Here is a 14,626-nt window from a genome sequence, read left to right as displayed (position 1 = left end):
AATGCCAAAATTTCAGAATGATAACTCATTCTAGGTAATTCAGACCAAATTTAGAGGCTATAGTTAAGGAGAACATCTCAATTTAGTAACTCTATTACTAAACTGGATTGCTATCTAACTTATTTGTTACCTACTAAAAACATTTTCCTCCTAGGGTCAGAGTGGTTGGAAAGACAACCCAGGACTTTATGCATGCTAAGGAGAGGTTTTCACTAGTGAACAATACTGCACAATCCTACAGGTTTTACAATTTTATTTCAACTACATGTATTTCATAGTTATAAAAGCAAAGATGGATATATTAAGTAAATAATAAGCAAACAAACCAACTAAGTAATTTAGGCCAAGTGTCTGATTTTTTTACACAAGTCTTGTGAAGAGCTAGACTGAATATATATGAAACAAGTGAGATGTTTACTTTGTCCAACATAAAGATCTATGCCAAGAGCTGTTTTAAAATATAAAAAACTAGCCTACCATTTCTGATATTTTTTTCAGATTTACATCTAAATAGAATATTACTTACATGTCCTGCATATTGTCCAAATTTCTTTCTTAGCCCAACAGCTAAGCCAGTAAGACATTTTGCTGCCAAAGCTACCAACATGACATTGGTGTCCTTTCCAACAACCTGTAAAGGTAAAAAACAAAACAAAACAAAAGTTATAACCCTGTAGAAAGAGGTACTAGAAATAAAAATATATCTTCAAAAAAGCTCTTGAAAAATATTATATCAATAAGTAACCAGTTTTATTTCTTACAAAAGAGTGAAATCTTAATAATAATGAATTTGTAAGCCCCCATTATGTGGTATTTTTGTTGTTGTTGTTGAAGGGAGAGAAGGAAAAGAAAGAAACAAAAAAGAGCACACTGAATGGGGATGCAGCTCAGTGGTAAAGGGCTTGTCCAGCACATACTGAGGCCCTGGTATCAAACACTAGCATCAAGAAACACAAAAGCAAAACCCAACATACCAAATCCCTGACCCTAAGTGTAGCAGAGAAGCTGGAGGTCTAGTATCATTACTTTGGAACAGGAAAACCAAACATATTTCCAAAAGACATGGGGCAACAGCTCTGCTATAAATTTATACCCATACAAGCATTAGTACAAACTGCAGTGGTTATTGCAAATCCCACTGTAACCATTTCTGTACAAGCCATTTGGTTACACAGGCAACTGCCGTGTTCTTTCATCTCTCCTAGAATACACTCCTTTACCAGTTTATACTACAGCCTTTCTAGAAACCCAAAGTCCAACACTTATCTAAATTCATAGATAAGCATCCATTCAGCAACACAGTAATGACTGGGCTTCTTCCTGGTAACAGTTTGCTGCAGTAAACTGCCTGTCTCAGTTGGTGTTAAAATGCTGTTTTATTAAAGTACCCACAAATCCTTGTTTTATTTTTTTTTTTTTTCATTCTCTTTTCTAATAGAAGCAATTGATTTGATTTTACATAGTTCTTAGTTCCATAAACAGTATGCTGAACTCTTTATAGATTCTGAATTTAACAGCCTCTAATATACATATCATACTAAGAGTTAGCAATTATCTTCCCTAAGGAATAAAAAAATTAAAACATGTTAATATTTCTTAAAAACAAATTAGGTACCACAATTTTGGAGATGCTTTGTAATGCTATTTAGATTTAATTTCACCCAAATTGCATAAATTATTACCTCAACTTTGGAAAATTTCTAAAAATGAAAGAGATTAATTTGCTTCAGGTCACCAGCTAGCAAAAGTAGATTCCTAGGTCTATACAAACTTAATAGCCTTTGATATCATTATTGAATATTTCTCTACCTCTAAACCGTATCATATGGCAACTCTTTTCTTTATAAGAGATGGGATCACAGGCCAGGTAGTGATGGTGAATGCCTTTTATCCCAAATGTGTCTCATCTGAAAAAAAGGGTTTTGTTTTTTGATTTTTCGAGACAAGGTTTCTTTGTGTAGCTCTATCTGTCTGGACCACTTTCTATAGACCAGGCTGGCTCCCAATCATAAGTGCTAGGATTAAAAGCTTGTGATACCATGCCTGGCTAATTTTTTATTTTGAATTTTTCTCTCATATATTATATCCCAACCACAGTTTTCCCTCCCTCCACTCCTCCCAGTCCCTTTTCCAACATCCTCTCTCCCTGAGATCCACTTCTCCATTGCCCTTCAGAAAATTTTGTTTGCCTTTCTGATATATTACAAACTGGGATCATTCGCTATAAAACAAAATACTTCATACTTAATATTTGCATAATTCAACTTACCTCATTTAAACAGCTGATCCTATAAAAGCATAGAACTATAAAAACTTGGATCTAGATCAGCAAGACCCTAAGCTATCAATGACTTACTAAATTGAAAAAGTTAAGATAAAACCAATCCCTAACATAGGACATTAAGTTTTTTAAATTCTGAATTTTAAAAATTACAGAAGTCTCTGATTGAAATATTATAGTGTTCCTTAAATGTCAATAGATTTGTGATTAAAAAAAATCACTGAATGACTGATGAAGAGAATTTCAGTGGCTGTGAGGATGCCAATGCTGAAGCTCTGCCTGCTATTACCTTCTTTAACGCTTTCACTAAATCTGCATAGTCGCCTGCTTCCAGCTTGGGGTTTTTCACTAGTACTTCTACAGCCTCCAGAGCTTCTTTTCTCTCTTGCCATTTTTTTGCCTCCTGCAAACAGAATATAAATCACTGTACAACATAAAATAGAGTAAAATAAATTCCATTTCATATACTCAACTAATTTAAAGACCGGGGAGTTTTGTTGTTGTTGTTTGTTTCAGAAAAATTTTCTAAATGAGATTAGAAAACCACATGACAAAATAGTTAATGAGGACTATTTTGTTCATAAAATGTTTTTGTTTTGTTATTTTTGAGATAAGGTTTCTCTGTGTAGCTCTGGCTGTCCTGGAACTCTATCTGTAGATCAGGCTGCCTTGAACTCAGAGATCCAGCTGCCTCAGTCTCCTAAGTGCTAGGAGAAGGGACATATGCCACTACTACCCAGCTTGTTCATAGATTTTTATTCATATATATTCATATATCTTAATGAGAGCCAATGCCCTTTTCTGGTGTGTCCAAAGAGACACTGTACTCACATACAGGAAACAAATCTAAACAAACAAACAAATATGCTTAAGGTGTGATTTAAAAGTTGAAAATGTATTATGAGATAAATATCGAGAGAATAACATTATAGGAAGAAAAAATAGCACAGGTTAAAGCTCAGAGTTAAAAATAATAAGCCAGTGGCCTATTTGCTACCTAGAGAAATACAGCATGCCTGAAACAGAAAAGTGCCAATAGTTAGAAATATAGATGAAAGGTAAGTTGAGGTTTCAAGGTGAGAAAGCATGGCTATAGGATGATTTTAGACACTGTCTTCAGACTCATGGAAGCCACTAGAAAATTTAAATTATGTTTCAACATGGGAAAGTTTTCCTTTTCAAAGAAGTATCTTTAGGTAAGAACACATGGTAGTGATTAGAGTAGGGCTGTATTTCTCAAATGAAGACACTTTTTTCTCTATTTGGAAATAGCAATGTTTGGAGACATGCCTGCCATGGTATCACTTCTAATGATGTCTAGTGGGTAAAAGCCACATATGCTTCTGAACATTCTATGATGCTCAGGCCCACCAAGGCAGTTATATGGACAAACAAACAAAAAAGTCAAGAAATCTCAGTCAAAGGTGAACTCATAGGAGTCACTTCTCTCTTTCCACTCAGGTTACCAAGCTTAAAAGCAAGTACCTTTATGTGCTGAGCCATCCTGTCATTCCTAAAAGAGATGAGTTTAAGAGATATTTAAAGGATAAAACAATAGAATAAATGAGGAAAAAAGTTGAAAACATTCTGATTTTTGGTAAGATGTTTTGTTTTGTTCTATTTTTTTCAATGTTGGAATATGGTTATATATAGTAAAGGAAGAAAGAGAAAGAAGCAACCCACTTTACTAGAAAGACATGTGGGGAGTGGGGAGGTGCACCAAGCAAGGGCTCAGCAGAACATTCTTGGACTTTAACCTAAGTTATTACTTAAAATAAATGAAAGAAGCTTAACCATTACTTACAATTTTGTCATAAAAGTCTTTGGGAAGTTTGGAAAGGATCTCTACCGCTTCCAAAAGCTCATAAGCGTCTATCTGTGGTGCCTCATCACCATCGTCACCACCTTTGAAGAAAAAGAGAAAACAAATCTTTAAAAAAACCAAAAAACAAAAAACAAAAACAAACAAACAAACAAAAAAACACCTGATTTTAAATCCTCAAAACCCAGGAAAAAGCCATACACAGGTCGGGCAGTGGTGGTGCACACCTTTAATCCCAGCACTTGGGAGGCAGAGGCAGGCGGATTTCTGAGTTTGAGGCCAGCTTGGTCTACAGAGTGAGTTCCAGGACAGCCAGGGCTACACAGAGAAACCCTGTCTCAAAGAAAAAAAAAAAAAAAAAAAAAAAAAAAAAAAAAAAAAAAGGCCAGACACAGTAGTGCAAGCATCTGCAATCTCAGCACCTATAGGAGATAGGAGACTGACACTGAAGAAGCTTGTGGGCCAGCAAGCCTAGCTGAAAAGACTGGGCTCTAAAACCAGATAGTGTGCTGGTCAGATGACTTAGCAGCTCTTACAGAGGACCCAAGTTCAATTCTCCAAATCCACAATAGGTAGATCAGAATTGACTTAAAAAAAAAAAAAAAGATTTATTTATTTTATGTATGTGAGTACACTGTAGCTGTCTTCAGACACACCAGAAGAGGGCATCAGACCCCATTACAGATGATTGTGAGCCACCATGTGGTTGCTGGGAACTGAACTAAGGACCTCTGGGAGAGCAGTCGGTGCTCTTAACCGCCGAGCCATCTCTCCAGCCTCCCATAATTGACTTTTAAGTCCAGTTTTATGGGCTCTGATGTGCATTTCTGGTACCAGCACATGTATGGCAAACACTTTCAGAGACTGACATATATGAAACTTAAACTAAAAAAATTAAAGTAATTAAAAAAAAATAAAACGTTTAAAAAAATGGAAAGGTAAGAACCAACACCTGAAGCCTCTATACATGTACCTATGTGTACCTACCCATCATACACAAACACCCACCCCAAACTGATAGTTTTACTTATCAGTTATATATCTTTTCATACCCCTTATAGTTATTTAAAGTTTATTTTATGTGTATGGGTGTTTTGACTGAATGTAATCTATGTACTATGTGCTAAGTGGTGCCCGAAGAGGACAAGAGAGGGTTGGATTCTCTGGAACTGGGACTACAGATGGTTGTGAGTCACCGTGGGGATGCTGGATCCTCTAGAAGAGCAGTAAACGCTCTTGGCCACTAGATGAACGACCTCTCCAGCTCTCAGGATGAGATTTTAATAGAAAAAGATCAGAGTTATTTAGTAGCACATGACTCAAGATTTATTAAAAGAACTTCTCCAAAATATGCCCACTGAAATTCACTGATTTTTAAATTGAAACTATTGTTTAAACACTGGCTTACCCCCTTCTGCATCTCCACCAGCCGATTGTTGCTGTTCCAGTTTAGCTTCTAGCTCTTGTTGGGAACGCAGAAACCGACTTGGCTTAGGAGCACCTGTTGGCAGCTTGACCCACTCTTCTTCTAATTCTTTCAACTGCAAGTATTAACAAAATATTGTAAAAAATGTATACCCAACTATTAAAAAACATAAAACTTGTACTTATTGATATTTTGGGACTCACTTTCTGATTATATGGTACTAATAGGGAAATCAACTAAAGACAAATTTAAACTGTATTTTGTCACTTTTGACAAATAAGTCAAATCAACTTATTACTTTACCACACTAAAGGTTTATTTCCAAGAACAAAATTCTTTAAGAAAGATTTATTTTCTTTTATGTGTATGAGTGTAAACTTCATGTAGAAGTGTACTTCACACATGCAGAAGCTATGTGAAGGCTGGCTCTGCAAGACCTGCAAATGCCCTTAACCTCTGCGATATTGCTCCAACTTCCCAAATTCATTATTTTAAGACAGTATCACTAGTTTATGAATTCAATTATGCTAAGTTATCAAAAAAGCTCCAAAAATAACTATATGATAGATATGATAGATTGTTTCATCCAAGCAAGTCCTCCTACTCAACAGAATTATAAAGGGACGTTTTAAGTTGATAGATTTAATATTACCAGGGCTGGAAAAACAGAAGATGGAGATGTTCTATAGAGATCTGAACAAAACAAAACCTAGTTTTGTTTAACATGTACAAGATACAGGACTTGCTCCCTACTTGGGGGTGGAGGTGGGAGCAGAAAGAGAGTGACAGACAGTAATAACAAAAAGTCTATGCACAGAAATTCAACCCATTTAAATCTTCAAAATAAAAAATAATTATGTATAAGGATAGATATTAACATTTACAAGTAGAAAATACATCTATATTAACCTTATACAAAAATGAGCAAAGAAATCTGTGTGTTACCTGGACAGAATTTATATTTTGTAACGTGTGTTTCACAGCATCTCGATTCCATCTATAAATCTCTATAGCAAATAGTTTGGCTTCATCCCGAACAGCCTTGTCTCGAGATTCAAATAGTTTTGGCAACACTTTAATAATTGGCTTAAGTGAGATGATTTTGGAACCAAATTCACTGTAAGTGAAAGATTTGGGGGGAAAACTGTCAACATGTCATGCTTCATTGAACATGTATAGCTCCAAATCATGTACTGCACGCAGTGTGGTGGTACACACCTTTATTCCCAGAACTTAAGAGGTAGAGGAAAGAGGATCTCTCTGAGTTCAAGGCCAGCCTGGTATACACAGTGAATGCCATAACAGCCGGGGCTATGTAAAGAGATACTGTCTCAAAACAAACAAACACAAAAATAAATGAATAAATTATATATGAATATGCTAAATATTTAAGGTAACAAATGGAGTTCAAAACCATCTACCTATATATATCTATCCATCCATATCCACATCCACACACACACACACACACACATACACACGCGCACACGCACACACACACACACACACGTTCTTAGACAGCTAAATATTTGTCTAGAGCCCCAAAATAATGTTAACATTTAAAAATAGAACTTTCTAAGAACCAAAGAAAAATTACTCAATCTGACAGATTGAGTTATGGCAATGCATATTTCATTCTTGATTTTTCAACTACCATAATATACCTCTGTGGTGGTTTGAATAAGAATGACTCCACAGAAGATGTGTCACTGGGGGTGAGCTTTGAGGTTTAAAAAGCTAACACAAGGTTTCCTCCCCTCAATCTTTCTCCATGCCTGCCTACTGCCTTGCTCCCCATACCATGATGATCATTCACCATTCAAATTTTAATTTTAAATGGCTTCACCATTTAAAACTATAAGCAAGTCCCCATTTAATACTTTCTTTCATAAGTTGCCTTGGTCATGGTGTTTATTCACAACCATAGCAGAGTAACGAAGACGATCCCTTATCAGTTTAGCTCCTTTTGATTTGGTGTTTTATTCCAAAGGGAAAACCTCTGCATTCTGACTTCTTATTCTGTAAAACAGAATATTTAACTGTATAAACTGTCAGTCTATACGATTTCTAACTGACCAATATTAGTGGTGAGATACAGTGTTGCTACATAGTACAGGCTAGCCTCAAATTTCATGATCTTCCAATCTCAGCTTCCAAAGTGGTATGATCACAAACATGAACCAACATGCTAGTTTTAGTATTAACTTTCTGGTCTTTTTTTTTTTTTTTTTTTTTTTTGGTTTTTCGAGACAGGGTTTCTCTGTGTAGCCCTGGCTGTCCTGGAACTCACTCTGTAGACCAGGCTGGCCTCGAACTCAGAAATCCGCCTGCCTCTGCCTCCCAAGTGCTGGGATTAAAGGTGTGCGCCACCACTGCCCGGCTCTGGTCTTATTTTTAACATTTCTGAACAGCAAGTTCTGGAACAGGAAAGATTCAGTTATAAAGTACTGAATTTCAGAATCAGTAAGACTCAAATACATTTGGGGCCTTTACTTCTTTTAGTTTTTAATAAATGGTGTAATTCTGAAGCCTAGGGAACTTTTGGTGATTCTCCTGTTTCAGTATCCTAAGTGTTAGGACTTCAGGTGATAGTACTTACTATAACCAGTTAAAATATAGTATTAACTCATGTGTGTAAATTTATCTCACTTGCACAAAAGAGAATAAAAGAGATGAAGCAAGTTCCCATGGGGGGAAAAAAAAACAATTCAAATTTAGATAGTTAACATGATAGAAAAGTTAGGTATCTTAGCACACATTTGTAATTTTAGAATTTCAGAGGGGAGGATCAGCAGTTCATGGTCATCCTCAGCTACATAGGAAGTTTCAAGACAGAAGTTACCTGAATCCTTGATCAAAACACTAAAAATGGATGGAGGAAGGAAGGAAGGAAGGAAGGGAGGGAGGGAGGGAAGGACAGAGGGAGGGAGGGAAAGAGGAAGGAAGGAAGGAAGGAAGGAAGGAAGGAAGGAAGGAAGGAAGGAAGGAGAGAGAAATTTAAAAGCAAAACAGTTTCTATAATCCTGTTTTAGGAATGACAGAATGTTTTTTGCCTCTTAAAGCTGTCACAAATAGTAATTTTAGGAGGCTATAGCACCTAAAATTGAACAGTTTAGTCTCTAAGTCCTAAAGAGGTACTTTACATTCTGAAATGCTTTGGGGGGGGGGGGGGGGAAACCAAGGTAAACTACAGATCATCATGAATAAGGACAAGGCTGGAGGTGGAGCTAGTTCATGGTAGAATGCTTTCCTAGCACATTAGAGGCCCTGGATTTTTTTTCTTAGGCACTGAAAATAAATAATGACTATACAGACACCACAGATAATGACTGCATAAAAAAGATAAATGTAAGTTATTCTTTACCTATCCTTATTCTCCTAGTCCATTTAAAAGTAAAATTACTTCAGTATATAAAAGTCTGAAGTAGAAATTCTTAATTTAAAAGCAAAAAACTTTTAGTATGATATACATTTTATTTTATTAAGAATAGAATAGGTGGACTAGAGATATGGCTCAGCAATTAAGAGCCCTTGCTATCTTGAAGAGGACCTGGGTTCCTATGTTAAATTCTCAGTAACCATATAGTAGTTTACAACAACCAGTAACTCCAGCTCTGGAGTATCTGATCCCCTCTTCTGACCTTTGTAGGCACCAGGCATGTACATAGTAGACATACATGCAGGCAAAACACATAAAATTAGAACAGAATATATCTACTGATACAAGCAGGGTCTGTAAATTTATTAAATTTCTTTTTCTTTCTATCTATCTATCTATCTATCTATCTATCTATCTATCTATCTATTTTTAAGAATATTTTATTGAGCACACTGTGGAGGGTAGGCTGGCAATACCTAGAGTAGTGCTTGTGGTCTAATCTGATAAAGTTCTAAATGGCAAAAATGAGACAATTTTTACTATAAAGACACATGCTGCCAGGTGTGATGGCGCATGCCTGTCCTATCTAGAGACAGAGGTAGAAGGAATGCCATGAGTCTGAGACAAGCTTGGGCTACAGAGAAAGACCCTGTCACAAAAACAAAACAAAGCTAAAGGAAAAAACTCCATGTGCTTATTATACCATAAAAGATTAGAGATAAGGAAACTTTGATTGGGACAGCAAGCTGGCTCGGTGGGTTTGAAGCACTTGCCTGACCTGAGAACTGACTCCTTAAGGTTGTCTGCTGAGCTCTCTCTACAAGTGTGCTCTGGCAATAATAAAACAATTAAACAAGGACACTTTCATCACAAAAATCTAGATAAAAGTCAAACTTTATAAAAGAATATTAGAAATCAGACAAAAAAGAACAAAAATCAAGGATAGCTCAACAAAATTCAAGAACGATACTTTCACATAAAATAAACATGTTAAGACACTGTCTCCAAGGCGTGAGTCATAAACAAAAGGAATAATCCTCATCTAAGATTTCATTAGTGCTTCTTTCTTTCCTCCTTTCTGTATTTTTTTTTTTTTTTTTTTTTGTAATATGTAGGAATGTTCTGTCTGCACATGCACCTATATGCTAGAAGAGGGCATCAGATCCCTTTTTAGGAGATGGTCATGTTGCTGGGAATTGAACTCAGGACCTCTGGAAGAGCAGCCAGTATTCTTAACCACAGAGCCACCTCACAAGCCCTCATTAGTGCATACTTTCTAAGATAGCTAATAATAGACAACTGGAGATAGATGGGAATTAAGAATTGCCTAGATCTGGGATGTAGCTAAGTGGTAGAATGCTTGCCCTCCAACTGGAAGGAAGATCTAGAATCTACTTAATCAAGACTACTGATTTAACAAAGTTAGAGCTCTCTACCAAATCTTAGCAACTTGCCCCTCAAGGACAGTGCATATATAAAGAACTTCGGTGATCAGTAAGAATCTAGGATTGAAGACATAGCATATACAAGTTATTATATATTTTATACCAAACCAAGTTTAGAGCAAATTATTTTTGATGTTTACCAAAAAGACTCCAAAGGTTTGCTCTAGCCAAAATACTGTGTTTTTATAGCTAATATAAGTCTACTGTTGAAGCTAGAAAGAGAAAACTGCGTATATTACATATATAATATATACACACATATGTATTACACACTCACACACAAATATAATTTCACAAAAAAGACCTAATTCTCATATAGAACAGAAATGTTTTCTGCTCACCTTCAGTAGAAAGGAATTTAGAGAAAATAACCAAACAGCAAGCTTGAAGGATGACATTAGAAGTTTAACAGTCTCCATTTACCTAGAACCCAAATTCAGTCAGCATCCTTAAGAGAACTAAAATACAAACAGTCTCACCATAAGGCTTTCCTCAGTGTTTCTACACAGGCCACTATGATCTTGGGGTTCTTATTATCTAGGCCTTTTAGCAGCTCTTCTTGTACAGACTCTCCTTTTTCAATCTCGACGTACATGAGGCAAATCTCTATGCCCAGCTCCTTGGCTTTGGCTTTAGGTTGGTTGAAGACTTTACTTACAACACCTGATACAACTTCTCCCGTTGTCCTGTAAACACCACACACACACAAACGGATATGTAAGTAAAGAGATAAACCCTAGACATACTTCACTATGATTTCAGTTTTTAAGTGTAGACAATTAAAATAGGGATTGTCCTTGAATATTCTTTGCAGACCTTCTTTAGGGTGTGTGCATGTGTGCCTGTCTTACATGTGGGTATGTAAACATACACTTTATAAAGGAATGTAGAACGGATACTTTTTGAAATAAATTATTTTAGACATTTTTAGGACAAGAGAATTCATTCACACAACAGAGGGCATATCTTTAATAAGGAAAGACTCAACTTCTTAGCAGAACCTTGCAGTAACTTTATCACACTGAGTGCCTTGTAAATTAAATAAAACTCGTAATGATGGTAGCTTAGAGGAACCAAATGCTAGGGCTACAAGTAGTATTTGCCCCCCCCCCAAAAAAAGCTTTTAATATGAGAAGAATTTGTCAAAATTCTTTTTTTAATCAAAATGTGTCAAAAGTTTCTGATATGTAAAGAAAAGTGAATTAAAAAACAATCTTTTCATTAATACTGGTTATAACTAACCAAACTGTCCGACTGAAGATGTTCACTTGTATGGTCTCTAAAGTAAAAACATCTTTCTTGTATAATTAAGTCTCAATTTTTTGTGTGTAGAAGTTCTTTCTCACCAATGACATAAAGACAAGAAAAATTAAGTTAATAAAGTATAGGAAAGTGAGTGATGGAAACTTCTATCATGTATAGTTGGAGTAAATTGGCCACAAAACACTACCAAGAGAATTCACTACCCCAAGAGACAAAAGGCCTTGGAAGTTAAATGATGATTATATATTTTAAGAGAAGTTTTTCATAATGCCCACTTATTTTCAGTGAGGCTCTTACACTTCCTTTGTGATGACCTTATAGTAACAACTTCTACAAGTGTGGTGGTTTAAATATGCTTGGCCCATAGTAAATGGCACTATTAGCAGGTATGGCCTGTTGGAGGAAGTGTGTCACTGTGTAAGTAGGCTTTGAGGTCCTACGCTCAGTCTCCAACCAGTATGGAATGAGAGACAGACTATTTCTAGCTTCAGAGCAAGAAACTCTCAGTTTCTCTAGCACCATGCCTGCCTCCTGCCTGCCTGGTATCATGCTTCCTACCATGATGATAATGGACTGAACCTCTGAAAGTAAGCCACCCCCAATTAAATGTTTACCTTTATATGAGTTGCAGCAATTAAACTCTAACTAGGACACTAAAACTACTTTAAGTTTTGAATAATTCTCAATACTCAAGAGGAAAATTGAAAATTTGTACTCTGACTTCCACATGTACCCAAACACATGGAAACAGATAATTATTCCACTTTAAAGATTTCATGTACCATTCAGACTAATTAAAGACAATGAAAGACTAAAGTATGTTCTAAAACTGTAACAGAGGCACTATAAATACACATAAACTTATCTGTATAGCATTACATAGAGATGTTTAGAGTTCTAGGAAAGAAAGTACTCACTTTCCCGCAACATGAGCATTTTCAACATAGACAAGTGCAGCTTCTAGTCCTTTCAATTGAACCACTGCGTTGGAATCAGTGACAAATTTTTTGATTAATCCTAAGTATTTGGACCATTCTGGACTCTTTTCATCCTTTATTTTCTGGAAGATCTTCAGGGCCTCTTCATAACCACTTAATCTTGCTTTCCATAGCTAAAACAAAATTAGTATTTTTAAACAAGGTTAATGATATTATTCAGTAATAATATGTAGAAGTAAAAGAATATCCTATATCAGAAAATTTGGACAAAATACCCCATAACAGGGAAAAGGAAAAGAGTTTAAGAAATTCTGACAATTTTCAAAAAAATAAGTAGTCAATAAACATTTATTTTGTTGTTTTGAAACAGGGACTCTCTGTGTGCTAGAACTCACTATGTAGATCAAGCTGTCCTCAATCTCAGAGATCCACATGCCTCCCTTGTGTTGGGATCAAAGGCCTGTGTCACCCATGCCCAGCTTCAATAAACAAAAGAATGTTTTGCCAAGACTACCTAAGAATTCACAGCAGGGCCAGAGGCAGCTCAGTGGTAAAGAAGCTTGCTGGGTAAGCCTGATGACCTTGATTTGACTCCTGCATCCATCTCACAGTTAATAGAACCTTCTTAAAGTTGTCCTGACTTCCATACATGGAGAAATTCTGTCTCAAAAACAAAACAAAACAAAAACCCAAACAAAACTGGGAAAATAGCTAACCTGTGGATTTTAAGTAGACATTTGTAAGAAAGGAAATGGAATTCTCAACTCCGTTACCTGGTAGACATTTGCTTTAAAAATGGATAGGCATGGTAAATTATACCTATAATTCCAGCACTCGGGAAACTGAAGCAGGAAGACTGTCTTAGCTATATAGCCAGAACCTGTCTCTAAATTAAATAAATAAATTTAAATAAAAATTTTTAAAAGCCCACAGGAATAGTTGGGGAAAATGAAACCAATTGAAAAAGATAACCACTAAATAATGGTATGAATCAGAAATTAACTATTAACTATCTTAAAATTATTCATAATTAATAGATGGCTAGTGTAAGAGGATAGATACTGGAACATGTATCATATAAACCAGAGAATCTAAAAAAATGCTGGACATCAAGCGCCAAACCAGAATATAATTGCAAATGAAAAACCACTTTCCATTAAATAATGAATTTTCTAATAAAAAAGCTATCCAACTTGTCATTTTAAAGATACAATTTTCTTCTTCTTCACTAATACATTTTTCTTTTTCTTTAAATCATTTCCAGAATTTATTTGTGTGTGTGTGTGTGTGGTTTTGTTTGGTTTTGAGACAGTGTTTCTTTGTGTAGCTGGCTGTCCTAAAACTCACTCTGTAGACAAGGATGGCCTCAAAGATCCACCCTGCTTCCACTCTCCCTCTTGAGTGCTGGGATTAGAGGGGAAAAAATTTAATCAAGCTAAAGACACCTACTTTGTATCTGTGGGGTTTGTGTGTCATGTGGGTATCTGTGTAACTAAAGGTGCACATGTGCCAGAACGTATGTGTGTGTGGAGGTCACAAGACAATTTTTGTAATAATTTCTCTCCTCCTTCCCTTTTTTGAAGCAGTATCTCCCTCATTTTTGCATTGCATTCTCCAGGCTAGCTGGCCTGAGAGCTTCTGGGAGATTTACCTGTCACCATCTCCCACCTAACTACAGAGTACTGGGATTACAAATGTAAGCCAAGCCATTGAACTGAGCCTTTTGCACAGATTTGGGTTTAGAACTTAGGTCATTAGACTGGAGCAGCAACTGTTTTTTTGTTTGTTTGTTTTGTTTCTTTTTTTGAGAGAGGGTCACTTAGGCCAGGATGGCCTAGAATTTGCTATGAAACCAAGGCTGGCCTTGAATTCCTGATTCTCCTGCCTCCACATCCCTAGTACTGGCATTACAGGAGTGCACTGCCACACTTAGATAGAAGACACCTATTTCTATTTATTTATTTATTTATTTATACATACATACATACATATGTAAGTGCATTGTTGCTGTCTTAAGACACACCAGAAGAGGACATTGGATTGCATTACAGATGATTGTGAACCACCATGTG

At 36.0% G+C, this 14,626-nt stretch overlaps 1 protein-coding gene across 7 annotated transcripts in view; it reads right to left on the bottom strand.

Moving 5' to 3' along the window:
• The window catches only part of Ckap5 (cytoskeleton associated protein 5), an 88,551-nt gene that overhangs the window by 53,061 nt on the left and 20,864 nt on the right, over positions 1-14,626 (bottom strand). For all 7 annotated transcript variants that reach the window (XM_034493950.2, XM_034493954.1, XM_034493951.2 and 4 more), the window contains 7 exons: positions 12,534-12,727; positions 10,833-11,039; positions 6,475-6,646; positions 5,512-5,644; positions 4,086-4,186; positions 2,571-2,684; positions 527-631 (listed from right to left, as the gene is read on the bottom strand). In XM_034493950.2, coding sequence (XP_034349841.1) covers positions 527-631; positions 2,571-2,684; positions 4,086-4,186; positions 5,512-5,644; positions 6,475-6,646; positions 10,833-11,039; positions 12,534-12,727 — 1,026 coding nt within the window. The remainder of the gene's footprint in view (positions 1-526; positions 632-2,570; positions 2,685-4,085; positions 4,187-5,511; positions 5,645-6,474; positions 6,647-10,832; positions 11,040-12,533; positions 12,728-14,626) is intronic.

The sequence above is a fragment of the Arvicanthis niloticus genome, chromosome 2, assembly GCF_011762505.2.
Source record: "Arvicanthis niloticus isolate mArvNil1 chromosome 2, mArvNil1.pat.X, whole genome shotgun sequence".
Classification (NCBI taxonomy): domain Eukaryota; kingdom Metazoa; phylum Chordata; class Mammalia; order Rodentia; family Muridae; genus Arvicanthis; species Arvicanthis niloticus.
Note: the sequence above shows the minus strand (reverse complement) of the source record. Positions and strands in the feature narration are given on the sequence as shown.